The sequence below is a fragment of the Mustela nivalis genome (assembly GCF_964662115.1).
Source record: "Mustela nivalis genome assembly, chromosome: 14".
Taxonomy (NCBI): domain Eukaryota; kingdom Metazoa; phylum Chordata; class Mammalia; order Carnivora; family Mustelidae; genus Mustela; species Mustela nivalis.
In genome coordinates, this window is record NC_139033.1 from 68,351,636 (window position 1) to 68,368,625 (window position 16,990).

General features: G+C 35.7%; 2 protein-coding genes across 5 annotated transcripts in view; one reads left to right on the top strand and one right to left on the bottom strand.

Moving 5' to 3' along the window:
* The window catches only part of USP14 (ubiquitin specific peptidase 14), a gene marked incomplete at its 5' end in the record, with an annotated part of 49,571 nt that extends 33,353 nt beyond the window's left edge, over window positions 1-16,218 (top strand). For all 3 annotated transcript variants that reach the window (XM_082698775.1, XM_082698777.1, XM_082698776.1), the window contains 7 exons: window positions 495-609; window positions 3,121-3,186; window positions 3,336-3,428; window positions 4,979-5,107; window positions 11,926-11,986; window positions 12,341-12,448; window positions 13,134-16,218. In XM_082698775.1, coding sequence (XP_082554901.1) covers window positions 495-609; window positions 3,121-3,186; window positions 3,336-3,428; window positions 4,979-5,107; window positions 11,926-11,986; window positions 12,341-12,448; window positions 13,134-13,285 — 724 coding nt within the window. In that variant the 3' untranslated portion in view covers window positions 13,286-16,218. The remainder of the gene's footprint in view (window positions 1-494; window positions 610-3,120; window positions 3,187-3,335; window positions 3,429-4,978; window positions 5,108-11,925; window positions 11,987-12,340; window positions 12,449-13,133) is intronic.
* THOC1 (THO complex subunit 1) overlaps window positions 16,099-16,990 on the bottom strand; it is a 52,820-nt gene continuing 51,928 nt past the window's right edge. For both annotated transcript variants that reach the window (XM_082698774.1, XM_082698773.1), the window contains one exon: window positions 16,099-16,510. In XM_082698774.1, coding sequence (XP_082554900.1) covers window positions 16,215-16,510 — 296 coding nt within the window. In that variant the 3' untranslated portion in view covers window positions 16,099-16,214. The remainder of the gene's footprint in view (window positions 16,511-16,990) is intronic.

The window sequence follows — 16,990 nt, forward strand, 5'->3', positions numbered from 1 at the left end:
ATCTTAAGTAGGCTCCATGTCCAGTGCAGAGCCTGACATGGGGGTCAATCTCTTAACTCCAAGATACCACCTAAGATGAAATCAAGAGTCGGATGTTTACAGCTAGCCACACAGTGACCCCAGCATTTGTTTTTCATGTTTTTGATTTTAGCTATTCTGATAATAGTGTGAGGTGACATTGTGGTTTTGATTTTTATTTCCCTGATGATGAGTTGACACTGAGCATCTTTTCATGTGTTGGCCTTCTCTGTGTCTTTGGAGAAATGTCTAATTTTCTTTATATCTTCTGCCCATTTTTAAATTGAATTATTATTTTCGGGTTGTATAAGTTCTTTATATATTTTGGATACTCCCCCTGTATCAGATATCATTTGCAAATATTGATGCTATTAATTTTAATAGCAAGGGGATAATTTATTATGTTCAACATATAATTTATTATATTATAGCAGATTGATTACCTGTTGGGATATTCCTTATCTTATTTCTCAAAGCATGAAATGTACAGAATCTGAAGAAGAAGAGGTCACTAAAGGAAAGGAAAATCAGCTTCAGCTTAGCTGTTTTATCAATCAAGAAGTCAAGTATCTTTTTACAGGACTTAAATTGGTAAGATCAGTTACAGTTGATCCTCATTATAAATGGATTCTGCATTTGCAGATGCACTTACTTGCTAAAATGTATTTGTAACTCTTAACATCAGTACTTGGGTGCTTTCGTGGTCATTTGTAGACCTGCTCTGACTGGCAAAAATTTTGGGTTGCCAGACAGTCTCACCTGAGCTCCAAAAAGGTGATGCTTTGCTTTCTTGTTTCAGTTCATACTGTTAACAAGTGTCCTTTTATAGTAATTTTAGTACCTGCATTTTTTTTTTCAATCTTTTGCTTTTTATTGGTGATGTGCTATTTAAAATAGGCCTTCAGCCATATCGCTGAAGTGCTGTCTAGTGTTCTAAGCCCAAGAAGGCTCTGTGTGAATGTTTATTTAGATAAGCCTTAAGGAGAAAATGTTGGATAAGCTTCATTTAGGGATGAGTTAGAGTATAGTTGGCTATGAAGACCATGAATTGTCATTAAATAGAAACACACATAACACAAGGTTGTGTATTGTTAGGTCAAACAAAAGCATTGCAGGAGGCCTCTGAGGGTATTTAATGAGGGTTTATTAGTAATGACAAGGTATAAACTGGGATCGTACTGTGTAAATCAGGCCACGTGGGCCCTCTGCCTTTTACCAGTATTGCAGTTGAGGCCCTGGAATGTAAGTGACTTCATTGCTTTGTGGTAGAGCTGGGTCTAGAATTTGATTCTCTGATTCTCCAGTTAGCACTCTTACCCCATTTTCATACTATAGAATGCACTCTAATGAGCAGATTGACAAAATATAAAAGTTTGGCTTGTGAATTTAGTACTTTAATATGGTTTGGGAAATATGTACACGTTTTGAAGGATAGGCAATGAATTGGGGCAGGGATTGCATTGATAAACGATAATTTGTCATTAGGGAGTTCCCATCTACAGTTCAGGGTAAGATCAATTAGGGGAGTTGTTGGTAAATGCAGACATAAGAGGCAAATAGAAAGTAATATTCTCTGCCCTGTGATACTGAGGGGGACTGTAGTGAGGCATACTTTTTTTTTTAGTATATGTGCTGCCGAAGCGAGCACGTGAGGCATACTTTTAAGAGAAGTTCATTTTAAAAGCTTAATAATAGCTAATCACTAAGAGTACTATAGCAGGTTATAATGTGCAAGTTTCAGAACATCAAAACAAGAAGCATAACTGTAATTGGAGCGTATAGAATGGAATGTTTTGCCAGGGACTCTCCAGGATGATACTTTTCTTCATAATTTTATAAAATCCCAGAAGAAAACTAGATATACTTGGAACTTCTAGATGATAGTGGATTGGTAGTGATTGGGTAGTGGATTGGATCGATAATATGTGTAGCTTACCTGATGAGTAACATCACACCAGATACATGTTCTTGAGAAGCATGTATTTATGAGATGTTATCTTTCCCACTGTTTAGATGGATTATCATCATTGGTTCTGATTATTCTAGAGTGATTTGACTCCATATTTCTTTACCTTTTTGTTGCCAAACAGACTTGATTAAATGTTAAAAAGGTACACAGTGATTCCTTAGGTAATGAAATTAGTAATTTTTAAAAATTAATTTTTTATACAAGTAACGTGCTTACAGTGAACATTAATTGTAAATTTTTAACTCTAATTTCTTGTGTATTAATGTTCTTACAAAGCAGAGCACATTAGTAGTGCTTTTTTAAAAATTAGAAATAGTAGCTAGCTTATGTCTGTTGAATATAGAATATATGCCAAATAGTTGTCCATGTTTTTTTTACATGTACCTAACTTATGTAGTTCTAACCACAGCACTATGATACAGGTATTCTCATCGTTTCCATATGATGCCCAGAGGGGATAACTGTCTTGCTGAGTGTCACACAGACTGTAAAAAACGGAAAGGCAGACACAATGGTTAAGATATGTATAGTGGCTAAAGTCTTTTCCACATTTGTTAGGTTAACAGATTTTCTGTGTAACTTTTCTCATTTGAGAATAATTGCTTCTAGAAGGCTTTTATACATAAAGAATAAGGAACAGGGGTTTCCTACCTTCTCATAATTGTCCTTCTGTATGAGTATTCTGATAATCTGTATATAGGCAGAAGCCATAAAGGCTTTTTTATGTTATATAAAATACATTGTAAACTCAGAATCTGAGCAGCATTTGTGTTACAATTTAAAACATCAAACATTATTTACATTCTGAGGAGTTCACACCAGTATAAATTGATACCTTTTAAGAACTGACTCATATCTAAAAACTTTCCTACATAGTCTTCATTGAAATTATTTTTCGGTGGTATGAATCCATCGATGTATGTTGTCTATTAAGGAATACTAATTTTTAAAAGAACTAAAAGTGTGCTTCTAAGGGTACCTTGCTGGCATTGACTCTTGATTCTTGAGGTCATCAGTTCGAGCCCCACTTTGGGTTTAGAGCTTACTTTAGGGAAAAGAGTGTGATTCTATATTGCAGAAAAATATTCTTTAAAACTAAAAATGTTTGGTCTCCTGTTATGTTCTTTTTTTAGCGACTTCAGGAAGAAATCACTAAACAGTCTCCAACATTGCAAAGAAATGCTTTATATATAAAATCTGTAAGTTGTGCATTCCTTTTGAAATTAAATCCATTTTGATGAAAAGTTTCTAAAAAATTTTACCCAGTCTTTGTTTTTGCCAAACCAAGACATTAAAAACTTGTATTGTATTTGCATGTGACAGGATTTCTTGCATTTTTTTCCCTCAGTCTAAGATCAGCCGACTACCTGCTTACTTGACTATTCAGATGGTTCGATTTTTTTATAAAGAGAAGGAATCTGTGAATGCTAAAGTTCTTAAGGTTAGTAATGAACTTCAGTATAATAAACATTGTAATTCTTTGACAGCAATCCTTAATTCACAATAGATTTCTTTCTTCCTTTAGGGAGAAACTTTCTTTGAAATATTCTAAGTATGGAAGTTATTAACAATAGACAAGTGGTTCTTTTCTTTTCTTTTTTTAAGATTTTACTTATTTGTTAGAGAGTGAGCGCACACAGGCAGGGAGAGCAGGAGGTAGAGAGAGAAGCAGACTTCCCACTGAGCAGTGAGCTGATGCTGGACTTGATCCCAGGACTCTGGGATCATGACCTGAGCTGAAGACAGATGAGTAACTGACTAACCCCCCCCCCCAGGCGCCCCATCCTTTTTATTTTTAAACATATACATGCCTGACTTTCACCACCAGCCCACCCCTAGTGTTTGATTAGGTAGGGCCTGAGGTCCTAAAAATTGTTCAAAAGATTCCCAATTAGTTCTCATGGATGCCCTCCACTCCCCAGAAATACTGCTCTTGAGCAGATCCTCAACTCCACAGATACTGACCCAGCAGGTTTGGAGGATGGGAGTGTGGGGAAGAAGGCATGCTGCATTCTCTAGTGCAATAATTGTAGTTTCTTGAGTAAGAGCCAACCTTATGATGTAACTGTTTTGTAGAGCTGTAGCTCTGCTACATATCCACACTCCATGATTCCTGGGGGAGGTAAATGTAATCCTAACTTCCTGAGCTAAAATTCATAATACAATATCAGATATACTTACTATTATACAATAAGGATAAATGTATTTAGAATATTTAATACTGTTAACTTTATGTATTTTTTTTTAAAGATTTTATTTATTTTTTTGACAGAGATCACAAGTAGGCAGAGAGGCAGGCAGAGACAGAGAGAGGGGGAAGCAGGCTCCCCGCTGAGCAGAGAGCCCGATGTGGGGCTCGATCCCAGAACCCTAGGATCATGACCTGAGCCGAAAGCAGAGGCTTTAACCCACTGGGCCACCCAGGCACCCCAACTTTCTGTATTAATATTAGTTATTGAACCGTATCACTTATTTCTGTGTAAAGGTGTATTCACATTACAGAAAGTCATTAAGTGACCCCCATTTGTAAATTGATTCCGTTTTTAGTTGTAGGTATCCATTATTTTCACTGAGGCTGATGTGCTGTATTTCTGAAATGCTTCTTTTGTCATGTATGTTTTGGTAACTCTTCTGTGGTCAGAGTCATGGGTTTAATTGGAAAAAAAGCTAAACAGATTTTTTTAATCTTAAAAAGTTATGACCAGGAGGTGCCTGGTTAGCTCAGTCAGTAGAGCGTGCGACTCTTGATCTTAGGGTTGTAAATTCAAGCCCCACATTAGGCGTGGAGCTTATTTTTTAAAAAAATTGGTAACTGATTTTGAAAATAGGCACTATGATGTTTTCAGCTGCATAGATTTCCAAGTGATTTTTTAATAAATTTTATTATCAACTTCATTTGAATTGTGAAAGTACTACTGTAAAAGCATGAAGATATTTTAAATAGCTACTTTTATAAGGGTGTTGACACATATTTTTTCTTTTTGTATATAGGATGTAAAATTTCCTCTTATGTTGGATGTGTATGAACTGTGTACCCCAGAACTTCAGGAGAAAATGGTCTCTTTTCGATCAAAATTCAAGGATCTAGAAGATAAAAAAGTGAATCAGCAGCCAAAGACAGTAGGTTCTTTTTGCTGATTTTCTCATCTTAATAGTTTAGTCTTTAATTAATATTCAGCAGTTACCTTGTTAATGTCCGTAATTTGTTAATCTCTTAGAAAAAAGGATGGACCTGTAGTTTACTTAGCACATACACAAAGTTTTAGGTGTATTTTGGTGTAAGAAAAAGGACTCTAGTTATGGTAAATAGGCCCCTTGTGGTAGAGTAAGGTTAATATTTTCTTTTCTCCTGTAGTCTGTAACCTGTATTCCTTTTATATGTATCTCCTCAGAGCATTTCACATAAAATCTTGCCTAGTATTTTCAGTGTATTTTACTGTTTTCCTTGTAAGTCATGGATTTACCTCTATTTTTAGATGGAATTAGTGGTGTAGAATATTGACTCATCTATGCCTATAGTTAAATAAGTGTATCTTTTAATTTTTATTTAAATTCAGGTTAGTTAACAGAGTGCAGTATTGGTTTCAGGAGTAGAACTCAGTGATTCATCACTTGTATATAACACCCAGTGGTCATCATAACAAGTGCTCTTCTTAATTTCCATCATCATCTAGTCCATCTCCCACCTGCCTCCCTCTATCAACCCTCACTTTGTTCTGTATGGTTAAGCGTCTTTTATGGTTTGTTTCTCTCTTTTTTTTCCCTCCCTCCCCCTCTATTTATCCATTTTGTTTTTTAAATTCCACATGAGTGAGATCATAATGGTGTTTGTCTTTTTCTGATTGACTCATTTCACTTAGTGTATTACACTGTATATATACACTCTAGCTCCATACACGTCATTGCAAATGGCAGGATGTCCTTCTTTTTGATGGTTGAGTAATATTCCTGTCCGCGTGCGTGCGTGTGTGTATGTACACGTATCTTTATCCAGTAGACATTTGGGCTCTTTCCATAGTTTGACTGTTGTTGATAATGCTGCTGTCAACATCAGGATGTATGTGCCCCTTCAAATCGAATCTATCTTTTTGTATTCTTTTGGTAAATATTTAATTGTGCAATTACTGGATTGTAGGGTATTTCTATTTTTAACTTTTTAAGGAACTTTGATAACTGTTCCAGAGTGGCTTCTCACCAGCAGTGCAAGACGGGTTCCCCTTTTCTCTGCATCCTCACCAACAACTGTTGTTTTGTGTTGTTAATTTTAGCCATTCTGACAGGTGTGATAAATTGTATCTTTTAATAAGTGCTGATTGTATGCCTGCCTGTAACTGCTAAAATCACAACCTTAAGAAACTTTAATAAGTTGTATTACTTTAAGGTACAGCTGAACCGGTTGGATTTTTTCCCCCCCACGGTAAAAAAGATCTTTCTGGAAACTAGAAATATTTCCAGTGTGATACTGTATATATTTATATTCTTCTGCAGTTGCTGTATGTGTGTGTTAATTGCTTTTTTAAAAAACATTACATTTTATTTTGAGATAATTGTGGAATCACATGCATTTATAAGAAATAATATGAAGAGGGGGACCTGGGTGGCTCAGTTAGTTAAGTGACCACCCTCAACTCAGGTCATGATCCCAGGGTCCTGCCCTTGAGCCTTGCATTGGGCTCCCTGCTCAGCTCCCTGCTTCTTCTCCCTCTGCCTGCCACTCCCCCTTCTTGTGCACATGTTCTCTCTCTCTGTCAAATAAATGAATATTTAAAAAGAAAAAAAAAGTAGAGATCCAGGTATCTTTTACCAAGTTTATCCTATGGTAATATCTTGCAAAACAGTAATACAGTATCATGATTTGGACATTAACTTTGATGTAGTCTAGATACAGTACATTCCCATCCCTACAAAGATTCCACATACTGCCCCTTAGTAGCCACACCCACTTTCCTTTGGCCCCTGCCGCCTCCTCAATTCCTAGCAACTACTCATCTGTTCTCCATTTCTATAGTTTCGTCATTTTAAGATATGAAATGGGGTATCTGTATATCTATATCTATATATCCATTATATATATATAATATATATATATCCATTTTCTATATATATTATATATATATAACACTATATAAATGAAATCATATAGTATGTAACCTTTTGGGATTTTTTTCTCAGCATACATAATTCTCACGAAATTAGCCCAGGTCATTTTGTATAGCAGCAGGTCCTTTTTTGTTGCTGAGGAGTATTCCATGGTATGCATATACCATATCTTGCTTAATCGTTCAGCTGTTGAAGGAGAGCTGGATTCTTTCTAGTTTCATTTATTTTGCATAAAGCTACTGTAAGTATTCAGGTACCATTTTAAAAAAAGATTATTTATTTATTTGAGAGCCTGAGCAGGGGTAGGGGCAGAGAGGGAGAAGCAAACTCCGGGCTGAGCAGAGAGCCCGATGCGGGGCTCAATCCCAGGACTCTGGGATCATGACCTGAGCCGAAGGCAGTTAATCGACATAGCCACTCAGGCATCCCTCATGTACCAGTTTTAGTGTAAACATAACCTTTCATTTCTCTGGGAATAGATACCCAGTAGTAAAATTGCTAGATAGCATGGTAGTTGTACATTTAATTTTTTTTTTTTTTAAGATTTTATTCATTTGACAGAGATCACAAGTAGGCAGAGAGGCAGGCAGAGAGAGGAGGAAGCAGGCTTCCCACTAAGCAGAGAGCCCGACGCGGGGCTCGATCCCGGGACCCTGAGACCATGACCTGAGCTGAAGGCAGAGGCCTCAACCCACTAAGCCACCCAGGCGCCCCTCTACATTTTATTTTTGAAGAAAGTGTCAAAGATTTTCCATAGGGACTATACCATTTTAGATGCTCATTAGCAGTATATGACTGATCCACATTGTGCATTCTTGCTAGAATTTGGTGGTGTCAGTATTCTTTATTTTAGCCATTTGGTTAGGTTTGCAGTGATACATCATTGTGGTTTTTAATTTCCTTTTTCCTAATGGCTAATGATGTTCAGTGTGTCTTCATGTGTTTATTTGCCATCTGTGTATCCTCTTTGGTGAAATAGTTCTTTATATTCTTTTCTATTTTTCACTCTTAAATTTTGAGAGTTCTTTATATTATAAATACTAATCCTTTGTCAGATACATGGCTTTCATATATTTTCTCCTTGTCTTTGTCTTTTCATCGTCTTAAGGGTCTTTTGCAAAGGAAAAGTTTTTCATTTTAGGTAATCCAGTGTATTGTTTTCTTTGGTGGTTCTTGCTTTTGGTGTCATATCTAAGAAACCATTGCCTAGTAAAAGGCAAAGATCTATATCTGTTTTTATTTTAAGAGTTTTGTAGTTTTAGTTCTTCCCATTTAGGTTTTTGATCCATTCTGGGTTAATTTTTGTATGTGGGGTGAGGTACATATCCACATTCATTGCATTGCGTATGAGTAGCCTGTTCTTTCCCCACTGAATGGTGTTGGGGCCCTTGTAAAAAGAATCAGTTGACTAGAGATACATATATTGCTGGAATCTCAGTTTTATTTCACAGGTCTTTGTGTCTTTCCTTATGCCAGTACCACAGTGTTGATTACTATAATTTTGCAGTAAGGATGCAGCAAAATCCTGACACTTTTCAGCTTTTCTTCTTTTCAAGATTGTTTTGGCTTTATGAATCTCTTGTATTTCTATAATTTTAGGATCAGCGTGTCTGTTACTTCAAAAAAAAACAGTTGGAATTTTGATGGGATTGCATTGAATCTGTAGATCAATTTGGGAAGGATTCCTGTTTTAACAGCATTAAGTCTTGGCAGTCCATGAATTTGATATGTCTTTGTATTTATTTGCATGTTCATTAATTTTTCTCAACATGTCTTATAGTTTATAGTTTATAGTCTATAAATCTTGTACTTTGGCTAACATTATTCTTAAGTATTTTATTCTTTTTTGATGTTTGAGTAAGTGGCATTGCTTAATTTCATTTGGGGATTATTTGTAATTGATTATTGTATATTGATCTCGTATCCTCTCCTTTGCTGAATTGGTTTATTGTTTCTTTTTTACCTCTTTTATTTTTTGAAAGAGATTGTGTAGAATTAGTGTTAATTCCTTTTTTTAAAGATTTGGTAGAACATTCATGAAAAAGCCTGGAGATTTTTCCCCCCCAGACTTTTTTTTAAAAAAGATTTTATTTATTTATTTATTTATTTACTTATTTGACAGAGATCACAGGTAGCTAGAGAGGCAGGCGGTTGGGGGAGGCGGGTCACGGAGCAGAGATCCCGATGTGGGGCTCGATCCCAGGACCCTGGGATTATGACCTGAGCCGAAGGCAGAGACTTTAACACACTGAGCCAGGTGCCCCTCCCAGACATTTTTAAATTAAATATTTACCTTCCTTTGTAGTTATGGGCTATTCAAATGATGTGTTTTGTATTAGGTTTGTTTTGGTCACTTTGTTTTCTTGGAATTGATCCATTTTATATAGCTTGTCAATTTTGTGTTGTAGTTGTTAATTGTAGTTATTTATTTATTTATTTATTGAAAGATTTTATTTATTCATTAGACAGATAGAGATTACAAGTAGGCAGAGAAGCAGGCAGAGAGAGGAGGAAGCAGGCTCCCTGCTGAGCAGAGAGCCCGATGTGAGGCTCAATCCCAGGATCCTGGGATCATGACCTGAGCCGAAGACAGAGGCTTTAACCCACTGAGCCACCCAGGCAGCCTGTTTATTTATTTTGATGTCTACAGGGTCTGTAATGATATATCTGTCCTCTGTTTTATTCCTGATACTAGTAATTTGTCTTTTTTTCTTTTTCCTTTGTCAGTTTTGTTAGAGGATTCAGTTTTATGATCTTTTCAAAGAACTGGCTAAATGGATTTATCTCTGTTTTTCTGTAATATTAATGATCTCTACTCTTCTTCTGCTTGTTTGGGTTTTATTTTGTTTTCTTTTTTCTAGGTTCTTAAATTGTGAGAGCTTAGGTTTTTTTCTTCAAACTTTCCCCTAATGTATTTATTTAGTGCTGTAAAGTTTGTCTCAGCAGTGCTTTCACGGTGTCCTATAAATTGTTACATTGTATTTGCATTTTCATTCTGTTCCTTGTTTTTTTTTTTTTTTTTTTAGGGTTTTACTGATTTATTACAGAGGGCACAAGAACGAGAGAGAGCATTTGCAGGGGCTGGGGTGGGGCTGACATAGAGGAAGAAGCAGACTTCCCGAATCAGGGCGCCCTATGTGGGGCATTGATCGGGACCTGAGCTGCTTACCCAGCTGAGCCACCCAGGCACCTCTCTACTCCTTGTATTTTTAAAAAATCTCCCTTGAGACTTCTCTTCGACCTTGGATTATTCATAAGTGTCTGGTTTAGTTTCCAAATATTTGGAAATTTATCTACTATCTTGCTGTTATTGCTTCTAGTTTGATTTCATTGTGAGAGAAAGCACTTGTGTGATTTAGATTCCTTTAAATTTGTTCAAGTTTGCTTTATGGCTTAGGATGTGTGCTCTATCTTGGTATATGTTCCATGGGTACTTGGGGGGGAAAATTGTATTCTACTGTTGTTGAATGGAATGAATTTTCTATAGATGTTGATTAGATCCAGTTGGTTGATGGTGGTCTTGCATGTTCTGTAATGATGCTGTTTTTCTGTCTAGTTGTTCTATTAGTTTTTATGAGATGAGTGAGGAAGCAGAAATTGTGACTTTTATGTGTTTCTCCATTCAGTTCTGTCAGCTTTTGCTTTGCATGTTTTGTAATTCTTTTATTTGGTGTATACATCTTTAAGATTGCTAAGTATTCTTGGTGGAGTGACCTTTTTATATTATGCAATGTCCCTCTCTGTCCTTGGTAATTTTCTTTATTCTGAAGTTTACTTTTCTGATATTAATATTGTCAGTGCTGCTTTGTTTCTGTTAATGTTTGCATGATGTCTTTCTGTATTTTATTTTAAATTTGCCTACATTACTATATTTGAAGAGTTTCTTACATACAGCATAGAGTTGGTCATGTTTTTTAATATACTGTTATATCTTTTATTGGTATATTTAGACCATTTACATTTAATATAACTTGATTTGTTAGTTTAATCTGTTATATTTTGCTTTCTCTTCTGTTTTTCACTTCTCCCCATTGCCTTGTAGGTTTACTTGAACATATAATAGAAATCTAATTTGACTTATCTTCAATTTTTAAAAAAAATATTTTTCTCTGTATACCTTTTTCTATGGTTGCCCTAGGTGTGAAATTTTAAGACAAAAAGGAATGGTTTCTTCGTTGACTTAATTGCCATTTTTTTGTTGTAGGAGCCTTTAACTTGTCACTCCAGCTATCTTTAATCTACTTGCATTGTGTTCATCGCCATTGTAGTTTTTAATAACTTTGTGTCCATATGCCTAGATAAGTTTAATATTTTTATATTAAACTGAACTGGGTTGAGGCAGGGAATTCCCACCAAAAATCTTTGTCTAAAATAGTAAATCCTGTCTCTTTCAGTACTCATTTCATTTGAGCAGGCGGCCATGTCTTAGTAGGTTTAACGTTTTTTGCAGTAATTTGACTTTTGTTTCGTTGTGGTACTTTTTTTTTTTTAAATCCTTTGTGGTTTATGATAGTATTTTGGTAAAAATATAGAGTTGGGTTTTCCTTTCCTACCCTAGAGAGCTGTTTATCTGTACTGCTATATTCATTGGTATGCTGTAGGTTTAGCAGCTCATAGTTTGTCTTAGAATCAGAGGGTCTGTTACTGTGCATACAAGACTGTATATTAAGTGTAGCTTCTTTGGGTTTATAGTTTTAACTATAGTTACATCGTTTTAGTAATTTTGTAAGGTAGTGTTTTGCATTGTAGCCAGTAAATATTTGTGGAAATGAATACTTACTGAGAATACAAATTTTATTTCCAGTGTCATGATTTAAAATTAAATTTTTTCCCTTCAGAGTGACAAAAAGAGTAGTCCCCAGAAAGAAGTTAAATATGAGCCTTTTTCTTTTGCTGATGGTAAGTGGAAAAAAATCATTTCAATTGAGTTCTCTCTGTGTGTGTATTTGTGTGTTTAAGGTAAAATTACTGTCTTGACAAACTTACCTATTTTTTTTGATATCATGCTTTTTTTTAAAAAGAAAGATTTCTTAAAATACGTTACCTTAAATTAGACATGCAGTAAAAATCAGTCTTTATAGTTCTGTGAATACCATACTTCTTAAAATACCTTCCATAAATCCTTAACTTTGAACTGTAGTATCTTATTGAATTCTAATAATAGGCTAACCTTCAGACTTCTTGCTTGCTACCTAGCTGGAGAAAGCACATCTCTTCATTGTCTAATATTGTGGGATTTACATCTTTCTTTAGACATTGGCTCCAATAATTGTGGATACTATGACTTACAAGCAGTGTTAACACATCAGGGAAGGTCTAGCTCTTCTGGCCATTATGTATCATGGGTGAAAAGGAAACAAGGTAAGGATTCTGCTTTTTGTTTCTGGTTTGTTTTGTTTTGTTTGTTTCCCCAATTGTTAATTATTTTAGCAGTTTAGTACAAATTTTATAGCACAGCGGTTTTCAAACTTTTTAGTGTCAGAACCTCTTTACATTCTTAATTGTTGAGATCCACAAAGAGCTTTTGTTTGAGGATTCTGTTTAATATTTACTATAATAGAAATTAAAATTCAGAAATTAACTCATTGGAAACTGGCAGTAATAAACCCATTACATACCACATAAGTAACAAAGATAACAGTATTTTCCAAAAACAAAAAAACAGCAAGAAATAGTATTGATTTGTTTTTGTAGGCCTGCTTTGTCTGGCTTATTAGGAGACAGCTGGATCCTCCTGTTTCTGCATTTAGTCTCTTGCTTTATCACACATCCTGTTTCTTCTGGAAAATTCCAAAGCACACTTGAAAGAATGAGGGGATAAAGGCAAATAGTGCTCTAGTGGTGATAAAAAAAAATTGTGACCTTCATGGTACCCCTGAAATGGTTTTGAAAACCTGAGTGGCATCTGAATCACACTTTGAAAACCATTAGTATGGCAGGTGGAATCCTGCTGTACATAATAAAATTACTCAGTACCTTTTTTGGAATGGAACTGAGAAAACCATGTAATAAAATATTAATTTCATTTTCTTCTCTTGCTCTTTAGATGAATGGATTAAGTTTGATGATGATAAGGTCAGCATCGTGACACCAGAGGATATCTTACGGCTTTCTGGTGGTGGAGACTGGCACATAGCATATGTTTTACTCTATGGGCCTCGCAGAGTTGAAATAATGGAAGAGGAAAGTGAACAGTAATCTTCATTTTAGCTATTTATGTTTAGGTGTGAAATAAATGTTATTTGTTGATCATTTCTATAATCCAGAGCTGTAGAGGAAGATATTTAGGTGGTGTTATGTGTTTCCCCTCTCATGTGGAACAAAAGAGGGTAAAGCAGGCCACTCTGGATCAACCTAAAAAAATTACAGAAAAAAGGAAATTGCCTTTGGGACTGTGTTGCCCTGTACAAAGGTTGCAGGAAGACATTTAAAAAAAGCTTATTTCTTGCATTAATCTTTAAAAATTCTGATTTGAAATGCCTTTCAGCCATTACCTTCTGTGATAAATTTTTTCCCCTTGCCTTTTCAGCCCAGGATTCAGCAATCAGATGTTTATTGCACACCTATTACTCTTTTTGTTGTTGTTGTTCTTGCATGGTTCAAACCACCAGTGATTCATAGCTGCCCATCCTTTGCCTTATCTAACAAAAATTTTGCCAGGAAGGTGGAAAGGAAGTAAGTGTTGCTCTCATTGTGTTACTCAGTGCTGCTGCCCACACCCATGGAAACATGGGTACAATCAAGTATTTGTCCAGCCTGACTGTTGCTGGCTTTTCATGACTTTAAAATAAATTGTGATCAGTAATAGTACATTTGATTATACATTCATTATTGTGTCTCTCTGATGTACTATGGTTTGTATTATTTAACTTGGCAATGGTTTTGTAGTAATCAACCTTAAAAAACGTTGACAAGCTCTGGTTGCTTATTTTTAGAAAATGAGGATATTTAATAAAAAAAAAAAAAAAAGAGGGACTAACAGCTTCTGACCTCAAGTCTTTTGTCTGAGTGTTGGAGCTTGGCTTGTTTAGGTGTATTTAATAGCAAGCAGTTGCTGCACATGGTTAGTTTTACTCTGCTGTTAAGCATCCATTTAAAAATGTTCTCTTCTGCCTTCTCACATTATGTTCTGTTTAAAAGAAATATAAAGTTGTAAAATTAATGGAGTTCTTTGGATGCTGAATGCAACGATGTTTATTGGTCTCTTTTCTTTGGCTCAGTTGATGTCTTTACTCTCGTCTAGTCCCAAAATCTTAATGTCTTATCTCAGAATTGAGTAACAGCAATGATTTTTAAAGTGATGGTGAAAGTGCCAAGAGTAAGTGATGTTTCATTGTGGTAGGTTTCTTATATTTTAACACATTCTAATTAATTAATTCCTCACCTTTGTTTCAAGGGCCCTGATTGCTAGACAGAGGATAGGAAATTAGCTGTTTGTCTCTGATTTTGAGTGAGGTGTATAAAATGAAGTTTGGGGATTATCATGAAATCTTATGCTTATACTTATGCTGTCTTCATGCTCTGCAGAGCATAGCACTGGTAACTATTAGATTCCTAGAGAATAGTGGCCATTTTCCTCTAAACTTTGAACAATGTGATAATATCTGAGAACGCTAGGGGATAAAATGATTTCGGGGAAACTTATTTGTATGTAGCTTCTTCAGCTAAATGATAGTTACTGGTAATCAGTACTCCCTTTGCCTTGGTGGAGAGTGCAGATTAGAATGGGGAGGAGGAGACCCTGAGAAGTGTAATGATTCTTAGATATTGTTATGATGCGTGTGACTCTGACTTTCTTATTCAGTCTTACTTGGTCTGAACAATTCTGAGGACATAAATTTAGCAATTAGAATTCTAGTTTCTGATTTGCAGGATGCTGTAGTTGGTAGATAGATGAGGTAGGTTTAGAACAAAGTATATGCCTTGAATGGAATTAAAATTTTAAAACTGTTAATTCCTTATAAAAATTGATTTCATTTTATTTGATCCAAATAAGCATTATTCCAAAGATTTTTTTTTTTAAAGAAATTGGACCTATACTGTGTTTTAAATTTTATACCCTTAAGTAAGGCTGTTTTAGAGTTCAGCCTTGCATATAAGTTCTTTGAGAAGGGGAAAGTGGTTGAGAAAATGTCGATTCCTGAGTGTGCCTTCTATGCTGTGCCATGAGCACTGAGGCCCTTCTGCTATTAGAGCAGTGGTGTATCACTGTTGACTAGCCAGTGAGGTTACGCCCAAGCGAGAACATTTATGGTAGAATATCCACTTAGTAGGCTTTCAGGATACAAAACAATAATGCCCTAATGTTAGACCCCTATAATTACACTTAAGTGGCAACAAGAAAAGTAGATGGTACTGTTTCCAGCCATTATTACATAGTGCTTTGCTGTTTATAGATTGCTTTTACCTACATCTCAAACTTCACATCAGTCCTGGGAGTATGCAGCCCTATTTTAAGGACTTAGGATTTTTTAGACTTCATCCTATTTCCTCTAAAGTTGGGGGCTGGCAAACATTTTCTGTAGTGGGTGGGGTGGATAGTAAATATTTCCAGTTTTGCAGACCATATCTTTGACATAACTAACTTCAGCTGTTGTAGCGTAAACGGAGCTGTACTTAAGTCAGCAGAGTTGTGTGCTGCTAAAATTTTACTTGTAAAAATAAGTGGGAAATGGGCTATCGTTTGCTGATCCTCTGCTTTAAAGCAAAAATAAGACTAGACCAGTCATATGATTTCAGAAAGTCATTCTGGGATTTCCAGAAGAGCAAGTTAAATTTTTTAACTACTAATGGCATGTAGGAAACGCAGTCGGCATGGTGTATCTTAGGAAACACCATGCTCCCTAAAGATTGCTTAGTGACTTTCATTATATTTTAACAAAAATATGTGACCTTGAAGTCACTTTATTTAGTCCACTTTCCCAGCCTATTCCCTTCTCCTGAAACCCTGAGATCAGTTATCAAGATACACATTCTGTTATTCTTGGAGCACCAGGCAACTGTACAACAACTGTTACAAAAATGTTTATTGTTTACCAAAACCATTGGACCTCTTATCAAATGCTGCTTGGTAACAAAATCTTATCACAGTTTTAATAAAAAAAAAAAAAAGAAAGAAAGAAAGAAGCTAACTATTTGTCTCATTGTCATTAGTTAGACTTTCTGCAAGGTCACTTAATCCGGACTTATTCAGTGCATTCATCAGATTCTCAGGTGTTGCATGTACTCCCTCCTGATCTTGCCAGGCGACCAGTAGCTGCTTAGCTCTCATCTTCATGTCTTCGCTGTCACACTCAATTTGTCTAATTTCCGAGTCTTTCATTTCCAAGTAGGGAGCCAGGATCTTCCATTGCTCGCCCAGTTTACTGGCAAACGCCTCTATTTGTTCCCCTGTTACAGGTTTGTCTCGTCGGACATCAGGGCCTAGGAAACACAGGAGATGTGAATTATGTACAAAGTGTGAGGACATGTACAGTTCAAAATATACAACAGAACTGGGAAGATACAGGGCCACTGAACTATTAATCACCTTTCATAAGCTTTATTTTAGAAGTAGAATAATTCCTTTCTGTATTTTCCATGGGGTAAATACTGTTCTAACAGACATGATCACTAGGTAGCAGTACTTTTAAAATGAAAGCTGTTGCCTTTATTTTAATAATGAAGGCCTCCCCTGAAAAGCAGCTAACTGCCCCCCTCCATTAACAGGTGAGTCGCCCTCAAATGTAAATACTTCCCTTCCCATCACTTCTAAATTTTATTGCATAAAGTGTAATATTTTAGAAGTTGTCAAGCAATGTTTAAAATTCCTCACTATAAGAAACAGCTGAGATAAATGTTAGAAGTTGAGAAGTAGATCAAATAACGTACCTCTCAACAAAGAACCCCAATCTTTTCCAATTT